This window comes from Chrysochloris asiatica, unplaced genomic scaffold (assembly GCF_000296735.1).
Source record: "Chrysochloris asiatica unplaced genomic scaffold, ChrAsi1.0 scaffold00205, whole genome shotgun sequence".
NCBI lineage: Eukaryota > Metazoa > Chordata > Mammalia > Afrosoricida > Chrysochloridae > Chrysochloris > Chrysochloris asiatica.
This window is the reverse complement of record NW_006408723.1, coordinates 4,468,899-4,479,059: the sequence shown is the minus strand read 5'-3', so window position 1 is coordinate 4,479,059 and position 10,161 is coordinate 4,468,899. Positions and strand designations below refer to the sequence as shown.

Here is a 10,161-nt window from a genome sequence, read left to right as displayed (position 1 = left end):
AACTGCTGATCTTGTGATTTGCAGCCCAATTTGTAACCACTATGCTACCAGAGCTCCTTGCTGTAATCAACAGAAGAGCACAAAACAACAGCAGAGGTAGGAGGAAGGGAGAAAGGGTTAGTTTATGTTATTGGTGGTAGGTGAACAATATGAATAATGTAGTACTACTCTATGTCACGGAACTGTACAAATAGAAATAATTGAGATAGAATATTTTTATTATGTATATTTTCAACACACACACAAAGAATAAGACGCACCTCTACATACTGAATTAAATTTTATTTTAAAAGGTAAAGCTTTATACATTCTTTTAAAACTGAAAATTCAAAAGTTTTAGAGTTAATTACAAAGCTGTTTATAGCAGGAATTAAAGTAGTGCTAACATTTGTCAGTGTAAAATGTCACAGAATTCAAATCACAACTTAGGTCCTCCATGATTCAAATGTTTTATCTCACAAAATAAAAGGTTGGTCAGTTTTAAGATCAAAACCCTCTGGGCAGCCTTGTCCTGGGGATCCTTCAGTATCATGATCCATCAAGTCACACCGTGGGATAGCTAGCTGCTGTGGCAATTCCACAGTGGTTGTTCTGGTCTTTAGCCATCTTTACATAGCCATTCGTGCCCCAACTTGAACCCCAGCTGAAAAAAAAAAAAGAGCAGGCTTTCTGTTTTATACAAAGAAACAAATACATCTTAGATTTATTAATAGCAATAGCTAATACCTAAATGGTGCTTGGAGTCCTGGTGTGATGCTATAGAATAAGCACTGGACTTCAAGGTCAGTTTGAATCACAAAGCCAGTGGTTCAAACTCACCAGCCACTCATCAAAAACCCTATACAGGGTTGCTGTGTCGGAACTGACTTGATAGCATTTAACAACAACAAATAGTGCTCACTATAGGCTAGACAGTAGTCTAAGTTCTGTGCCATATATTTATGCCCTTAACTTTCAAAGATGAAAAATTGAGGCAGAATTGGGATTCCAATATATGTACATGTCTTCACCAGTTATATTATATAACATCACAAAGAACTTAAGTTTTCAAAATTGATACCAATTATACTCAAGGCCTCTGAGGGCTGAAAAGTAAAGTTGATGGAAGGGCATCAAATGATAACTGAAAGACTATACAAAGGCCATTGGACTCTTGTATAATCTTTCAGATTTAACAGAAAGAAAAAGGACTGGCAAATGTTTCTACTCAAAATACCTTCTTGTGGTGCAGTGAATTACCTGATAAGGCTCTTCTAGTCTTTGTAATTGCGACTAAATGACTGGGGAAGACCATGCAAATGTAGGTGTTTGCATTCTACCAAGGGGATTGAATAGCTTGCTAATATAATGTAAATAAGGTGAATGGTACCCTTATGGGGTGGTTTCATGCAAATAGTTTATGGAACCCTAAAATGTTGTGGCATAGATTGAACTGTGTCCCCCTAAGTATGTGTCAAGTTGGCTGCACCATAATCTCAGTGGTGTGACAGTTAAGTAATAATGTAGTCCCCCATCCATGAAGTGATCAGCCCTGATATAATTATCTTATGTGTTGTAAATCCTCATTTCTATGATGTTAATGTGCTGTAGGATAAACACTGGACTGCTACACACAAGGTGAGTGTTTCAAAACTCACCAGTTGCTCCTTGGAAACCCCATACAAGGTTGGTGGCTTTGAGTTGAAACCATTTGATAGCATTTAACAATGTTGTTAATGAAGCTGGATGACATCTACAGGATTAGGTGGTATCTTGAGTCAAACTTTTTTGCACGATAAAAGAGACTAAACAAGCAAGCAGAGCTCAGAGGCACCTACTACCACTAAGAAAGAACAGTTGCTAGTAGTGTGTCCTTCGGACCTAGGATCCTTGTGCTGTGAAGCTCCTAGATCCAGTAAAAGATTGAGGCCAAGAAATCTACAAGGATTTCTGGGCCTACAGATGTTGAAAGGAGACAAGGACCTTTTCTCCAGAGCCAACACTCTGAGCCAGTTAATACCACAATTATTCAAATTTACACACGAACCACTAAAGCCATTGAGGATGAAATAGAAGAATTCTATCATATTCTTCAATCTGAAATCAATCTTACATGCAATCAAGATTATTGACCATTACTGGTGATTGGAATGCAAAGGTTGGGAGCAAAGAGGAAGGATCAGTAGTTGGAAAATATGCTTTGGTGATAGAAATGATGCTGGAGAATGCATGATAGAATTCTGCAAAACCAATGATTTGTTCACTTCAAATACCTTCCTTAGACAGCATAAGAGATGACTATACACATGGACCTCACCAGATGGAATACATAGAAATCAAATTGACTACATCTGTGGAAAGAGAAGATGGAAAAGCTAAAATCATCATTGAAAACAAGGCTAGAGGCAGACTGTGGAACAGACCACCAATAACTCATATGCAAATTCAAACTGAAGCAGAAGAAAATGAAAACAAGTACACGAGAGCCAAAATATGATCTTTAATATATCCCATCTGAATTTAGAGATCATCTGAAGAACAGCTTTGATACATTAAACACTGAAGACCAAAGACCAGAAGAGTTGTGGAATGACATCAAGAACATCATACATGAAGAAAGCAAAAAGTCATTGAGAAGACAAGAAGGAAAAGATCAAAATGGATGTCAGAAGAGACACTGAAACTTGCTCTCCAGTGTCGAGATGCTACAGCAAATGGAAGAAATGAGGAAGTAAAAGAGATCAAGAAAAAAATTCAAATGGCAGCTCAAGAAGACAAAGTCAAGTATTACAATAAAATGTGCCTAGATCTGGAATCAGAAAACCAAAAATGAAGAACACGCTCAGCATTTCTCAAGCTGGGTAAATGAAGAAAAAATTCAAGCCTTGACTTTCATTATTGAATGATTCTCTGGGCAAATTATTGACTAATGCAGAAAGCATCAAAAGAAGATGGAAGGAATACACAGAGTCACTGTACCAATAGGAAATGGTTAATGTTCAACCATTTCAAGAGGTAGCATATGATCAAGAGCCAATGATACTGAAGGAAGAAGTCCAAGGTGCACTGAAGGAACTGGCAAAGAACAAGGCACCAGGAATTGATGGAATAAAAATTGAACTCTTTCAAGAAAGTGAGGTGGCACTGGAGGCACTCACTCATCTCTGCCAAGGAGTTTGGAAGGCAACTATCTGGCAGACTAATTGAACGAGACCCAAATTTGTGCCCACTGCAAAGAGAGGTGTCCCAACAGAATGCGGAAATCATCGGACAAATCTCTGATATCTTGTGCGAATAAAGTTTTGCTAAAGGTAATACAGAAATGGCTACAATCATACATTGACAGAGAACTTCCAGAGATTCAAGCCGGAATCAGAAGAGATTGTAGAACGAGGGATATCACTGCTGATGTCCGATGGATCTTGGCTGAAAGCAGAGAATATCAGAAAGATGTTTACCTGTGCTTTATTGACTATGCAAAGGCTTTCGATTGTGTGAATCATGACAAGCTATGGATAACATTGCAAAGTATGAGAATTCCGGAACACTTAATTGTGCTCATGAGGAATCTGTACCTGGACCAAGAGGCAGTTGTTCGAACAGAACATGGGAACACTGAATGTTTTAAAATTAAGAAAGGTGTGTAACAAGGTTGTATTCTTTCACCATACTTATTCAACCTGTATGCGGAGCAAATAATACAAGAAGCTGGGTTCTATGATGAAAAATGTGGCATCAGGATTGGAGGAAGACTCATTAACAACCTGCGATATGCACATGATACAATCTTGCTTGCTGAAAGTGAAGAGGACATAAAACACTTCCTGATGAAGATTGAAGAGCACAGCTTTCGGTATGGATTAAATCTCAATGTAAAGAAAACAAAAATCCTCACCACTGGACCTATAAATAACATTCTTATCAACGGAGAAAAGGTTGAAGTTGTCAGGGACTTCATTCTTCTTGGGTCAACTATCAACACTCACAGAAGCAGCAGTCAAGAGATCAAACGATGTATTGCATTAGGCAAATCTGCTGCACAAGACCTTTTTAAAGTGTTAAAAGAGCAAAGATGTCAGCTTGAGGACTAAGGTGCACATGCCTGACCCAAGCCATGGTATTTTCAATAATCTCACATGCATTCAAAAGCTGGACAGTTAATAAGGAAGACCATAGAAGAATTGATGCTTTTGAGCTGTGGTGTTGCAGGACAATATTGAAACTGTCATGGGCTACCAAAAGAACCAATAGAAGCATTTTGGGAGAAGTACAGCCCTCTAGAGTGTTCCTTGGGGGCCAAGATGGCCAAACTTCGTCTCTCATATTTCAGACAAATTGTCAGGGGAGACCAGTCACTGGAGAAGGATATCATGTTTGGTAAGGTGGAGGGTCAGAAAAAAGAGGAAGACCCCCAATGAGATGGACTGGCCTAGTGGCAGCGTTGATGGACTCAAGCGTGGCAACAGTAGTTAGGCTGGCCCAGGATCCGGCAGTGTTTTGTTCTGCTGTGCATAAAGTTGCTATGGGTCAGTACTGAGTCGATGGCACCTAACAACAACAACAACACTCTGAATTTGGACTTGTAGCCTCTCAAACTGTGAGAGAATAAATTTCTGGTTGTTAAACACATCCATACTTTGTTATATACAGCAGGACTAGATAGGTAAGACATGAGGATTGATCAACTTTGCTATCTGCTAGGTTTTTTAAAATGAAACATCTCAGAGCAGAAAGGGGGGATCTCACTACCTTCAAGAAAAAGATCCAGGAATGGAGCACATTCTTTGGGCCCCAAGATTCTTGTGCATTCAACCTTGTGGTGTAGTGAATTAGCTAATGTCTCTTGTAGCCAAAGTCTAACTCCCACCAATGTTCTGCTCTGCTGGGTCTGGGTAAGAGGAGATAGGATTAGATATGGATAAGATGACATAATTCAGTTATAGATACTAGCAGAGTTGACTGTAATTGTAAAAATCAAAACTCTAGATTGGGTAGAAAATAAACAATTTCAGAAGTAGGAGGGGGGATCTCACTCTATCAAAGAGGAACCAGTAGTTGAGTGTGTCCTTTGGATCTTAAGCCTTCTGAGCATTGAACCTCCTTGACCCAGGGCCAGAAAGCTGTGAAAAGAAAGACTTTGACACTGGAAGAGTGGTTGAGGAGCAGCAGTAGCAGAACCAAGATTCTGAGCACAAGACAGAGCAGTGGGCTTCACAGCCAATGGAGCAAGTAAAGCTGAGTGGCTTTGGGCAGAAAGCTTACTTGTACAGTAGGGTGCTTCCAGGCACTTAAGTGGGGGAATTAGACCCATGGAGCTAGAGCCAAGTGCCTTCAGGCTGCACCTTATTGTGGAGTGGTGTGCCCTGTGGAAATTTGTAAGCAGCTGACTTGAACGGTGCCATGAGCATTTTCTGATCCTGTATTGTAACCTTTCAATTTCGCTAATAAACCCCAGAGCTGTTAGTATAGTGTCTGAGTCCTGTGTGTCCACTACAATGAATTATCAAACCCAACTGAACAGAGAGGACTATGGGGGGAATAGATGGTGTCCTATTGTTTACAAATCTCCTCAATCCAGCAAGCAGAGAGCTGTATATACAAGAGATGGCAGAGCCACAGCAAAGATGTGGCAGCAGCAAAGAAAGCAAAACCAAGAGCACAAGACAGAGTGATGGGTTTCCTGCACAACAGAGTGAGAAAGTCAAGTGTTAAAGCCAAGTGCCCTCAGATGAAGACTTATTGGTAGAATGGAGCTGAGATCTAAAAGAGTTTTTTAGCACTGCCAAAACTGGGCATACCCCAAGGGGTAACATGGCTGAGAAGCCAAAGACCAGAGAAAGGCATGTTTGGGGGCATGGCTGAGAAAAGGCTTTCCTGACTGAAGAACTGTATCCTGAGTATACCTGATCCTGAGTTATAATCTGTTAACTTCCCTCAACAACAACAAACTTCCCTACTAAACCCCATAATCATGAATATTGTCTGCGAGTTCTATGCGGCCACTGCAGCAGATAGAACCCAGCAGAGAAGTAGACAATCATCTGGGAGCAACGGATGGTGTCAGATTGGTAAAGACGGTTGTCGGGTGGACCCATGTCTGACCTCTGCTTTATAGGAATCAGTCTTGGGCTGATGCTGAGTTTGATCTCCTTCCCCCTGTGTAGTCATTGTTGTGCTTAAGTGGCTTGGAGTCATTTCTGACTCATAGTGACCCTGTATAGGGTTTCCCAAGGAGTGGAAGGTGTAAAGATAGAGGAGGTAGTCAAATGTTGTCTCTATGTCATTTTTATGCTTGTTGAAAAATCAGAGAAAATAAAATGAAAGTAGCCCTCAACTATACAAGTCCACAATCCTTTATTTGAAATTTTTGGGACCAGATAGGGTTCTATAAAAAAAAATTCAGAAATTAGAAATGTAATGTTAAAAATACAATATTAATAATACCAGCAAGCTTGATATAAAATCTTAGAATCAAATGTTAATACTGTGTGTCCACCCTAAGTGGGAGTTAAGACTTTCTGGAATTTTAAATTGAACTTAAGGATTTGTGGACCTGTATCCACATACTGATTCCAAACAAGGATTCCCTCTTTAATTTCAAATATAAGTATAATATTTGTTGTTTTATACCTGTTCTTGACAATCCAGTATTTGTTGTTTGCTGAATCTTTTCCTTCATAGCCATAGCCAACCACCAGGACACCATGATCCAGGTCTTTGCTGCTGCAATCTGGTTCATAATAAATGCCTGCAGGAGTGAAATTCATCACTGGGCAGTGAAACTCATCATTGGGGAGTGAAATTCATCATTGAGGAGTGAAATTCAGCACTGGGGTGAGCAGCTCCCAGAGACTGCGTGGTATGACATGAGGTGACATGACATGACCGGATGGGAGCCCAGTTTATCAATCTCAGGGAGGGAGGTATCACTAACCCAGTAAAATGCATAAGCAAACTCCTGCTAAGACTTCCTCAAATCACAGAAATCAATTCAAGCTAAGTCCAATATGTTATTTTCTATTTTACTAAAAACAACAACAATAAGAAGAAATCCCTACAGATTCCCAAAAATGAGATCTTGAGATCTATAGGTAATCTAGAATGAAATACAAATGATTTACTAGCTGAAATACAAATCAGCAAAATCCTCTCCCAATTATAAGATGTCAGTCTAATGAAACAGCACACAAAAAAAGACAAAACAAAGTATCTGAGTCACAGAATTCTTTTTAGTCCTAATAGGTCCAAATTATATTCCCAATTGTATAGTTCAACTCCTTTTTGGTTTTAATATTCAAGATGGATCAGCTAAGTAAATCTACAGAATAAATTACATATTCATTTAAAAAGCATAGAAGAGTTTGTAATTATGAGAAAATGCTTAAAGAATAATGTCAAATAGAAACATCAAGTAAAAATGGCAGCATGGATAGTACAAATTTAACTGTGTTAAATGAGGTGAAAACTCTTCATTTGAAAGCAGGAATCCATACCAGAGCTAATCATGGTGGTATGTTTTTCCACTTCTGCCATAATTTCTGCAATCAAAATACAACACTTACCTGATTTATAGAACTGGAAGGACTCATGACCTGCATCAATAGCGACAGAGACAGGGCCCACAGTTGCCACTGCCTTCATCAGTGCCTTCTCCCGTGGAGGGATGTCCACAAAGCCAGTGTCATTGGCAACAGAATATTCAGGCTTGTAGTTACAGGTCTGTGTGTCCTGTAAAGGTTAACAGAAAAGTGACATGATTATTACCACCCACCATCTGGGGAAGATGAGTTCTAGGACCACAAGACTCAATACATTGCAACTTAATGATTCCCAAAGTCAACTTTGTTATAAAATAACCCAAGAAGTGAAATGTTATTGGTGGGTTTGAAATTGACACTCTTCAATGGGTTGCCCACAAGAAATTTTTATTATGAAAAAGAGTGCATTATAAGCAGAATAATACGTATATTCTGTGCTAGATAGAGGTCAGAGAACCGTGCCAAAGCTAGCAAGTTACAATGACTGTTCTGACAGCTGCATATATAGATCCTACCATCTCAAATGTAAATGCTGAATATCATTTTATCTCCAAAAGAGTTCAACTTCCTAAAGGCACAGCTGGAATGATAGCAAGATAAGGAGAGCCATTTACCGTTGCAAGATATGGATAGGAAGCCTCTGAATCAATGCCTAGGTTGTCCTTAACATACTGGAAAGCATAATCCATGAGGCCACCATTGCAGCCATTATTGCCTTCAGACCGGGAGCAGTCCACCAGATTCTGCTCACTGAGGGAAACAAGTTTGCCAGTTTTCCGGAACATCTGTCCTTCAAGAGCACCAGTTGCACTAAAAGCCCAGCAAGAACCACACTGACCCTAAAAAGGCAATTTTAAAAATTGTCAGTATATAAAATAAATGGGAAGACTTTGACAACAGCCCATATATGTCTGAATACCCTGAGGAAAGAAGAAAAAGAAAGAAAAAAAAAAAAAAAACGTGAACTGCATGTCACTCCATAGCCTAGCAAAGCAATGAGGTCAATTTCTTTTTGGTTTTAACATTCAAGATGGATCTGAATCTGAATCATATCCTACCTGATTCTTCACAGGAGTCACATAGCCTTTCTGAGTCCAATCCACAGATTTGGGGACCTCAAGAAAGACAGGCTCACGGAACATCTTTCCCTTCTTGTGTTTCTGGTTTTGAAATCCATTCATCACCTGCCTAAATTCTTCATTGGTCTTCAAAGAAAAGTAAATAAAATGTTGATAAAGTAGGAGAGTATTTTGCTAAAGTACTGAGCAGAGGAAATGCAGAATTAAGTAATCAGTAAACTCCATACTTACCATGTCACCAAAGGCATTCATGGCCATCGTGAAGCCATGCTTCCCTTGGCTGTATTCCCGATTGTGTAGTTCAATCATCTTCATATTCTTCTCCCACACTGATCTCCTCCAACCACCTTCATCCTATAGGTAAACAACTGATTGTCTTTATTTTCACTAACACCTAACCCTCCTCACCAAACAGATCAGTAGATGGGAGAGAGTTCTCTGGGTACTCTCCTCCTAGTTCTGACATACAAACCATTACCCACATTGATCTCAGAAATAGGCACCATGAAGGTAAGCCTTTTAAAGAGCTGTCCTCTAGAACTTCTTATCTGGTTCCCAACCAGCAAGGACCATTCTCTCTGAAATTTCTCTGGACAGTTTCAGATGATACCAACCGTGCTATATGGTCTCTTATATGTTGACTTCCACTGGTTCCATTGTGCATCTAAATTTTGATCATGTTCTAGAGCAGCTGAGGCGATACCCAGACAAAGGGCAGCCAGAAAGTATGAAAAACCCATGCTTCAAAAACCTAGGAAGGAAAAAAGAATGAGCATCTGATTAAGCATTCATTTTTAAAAGTCATCTCATTCACTTGGAAAAGTTATAATAAAAACACTGAAATTATCTTTCCAAGTATTTCTAAAAAGATTGTGGAAGAAGGCTAAGGAACTGGGTAGAGGAAAAAACAGGTCAAGGACTTACCAAATGGTAGTGATATCCGATTCAGTCTTAGGAACTATCTAGGAAATGGTCAGTCAAGTTTGTTAACTTAAAAAAGTACTGAGGTTGGCCAAAGCAAAAACTCATTAAGTAGAACATATGATCCGTAGTTGTTGTTAAGTGCATTTGAACCGCCAACCTTGTGGTTCAAACTGACCTTGCAGCCCAGCACATTAACCTGCAGCGCCACATCAGGGGACAAGGAAATTCCCAAGAATTTTGAGTGACCCCGCCCCCCTTATCCAGGGATTAAGGTAAGTAAGAGCCCTAAACACTGATAATGTTTGGTGCCCTTCCTCTGTTTACTCACCCATTCAAATTGGATATGTGAGTTTTATATATATCCATGTACATATATGTATGTGCGTGCATGTGTGTGCTTTAGCTCTTCATGATGTAACAGGGTTTCTGAGACTAAATCTTTTAAGGGAGCAAAAAGCCTCATCTTTGTCCCTTGGAGCATCTTGTTGTTGTGTGCCGTGGAGTCGGTTCCGACTCATAGTGACTCTACAAAGGGTTTCCGAGGCTGCAAATCTTTACGGGAGCAGACCGCCTCATCTTTCTCCCGCGGAGCGGCTGGTAGTTTCGAACTGCTGACCTTGCGGCTCGCAGCCCGATTCGTA

General features: G+C 39.8%; 1 protein-coding gene across 1 annotated transcript; it reads right to left on the bottom strand.

The window, feature by feature from the left end:
• Nucleotides 1-543: 543 nt before the first annotated feature.
• On the bottom strand, nt 544-9,336 carry LOC102813362 (cathepsin L1-like). The gene is made up of 7 exons (XM_006872586.1): nt 9,211-9,336; nt 8,828-8,950; nt 8,576-8,722; nt 8,132-8,356; nt 7,542-7,707; nt 6,610-6,727; nt 544-643 (listed from the first exon to the last, which is right to left on the bottom strand). The coding sequence occupies exons 1-7, from the start codon at nt 9,334-9,336 to the stop codon at nt 544-546; spliced, it is 1,005 nt and encodes a 334-aa protein (XP_006872648.1).
• Between the last annotated feature and the right edge of the window lie 825 nt (nt 9,337-10,161).

What these genes read in the sequence shown, in the direction of transcription:
- LOC102813362 (XM_006872586.1), bottom strand. Translation starts at nt 9,336, where the DNA reads ATGGGTTTTTCATACTTTCTGGCTGCCCTTTGTCTGGGTATCGCCTCA. An exon ending in TGAATGCCTTTGGTGACATG is followed by an intron (nt 8,723 to 8,827) that starts GTAAGTATGGAG and finishes TTTTCTTTGAAG; the next exon opens with ACCAATGAAGAATTTAGGCA. An exon ending in CTTCCAGTTCTATAAATCAG is followed by an intron (nt 6,728 to 7,541) that starts GTAAGTGTTGTA and finishes TCACTCCTGCAG; the next exon opens with GCATTTATTATGAACCAGAT.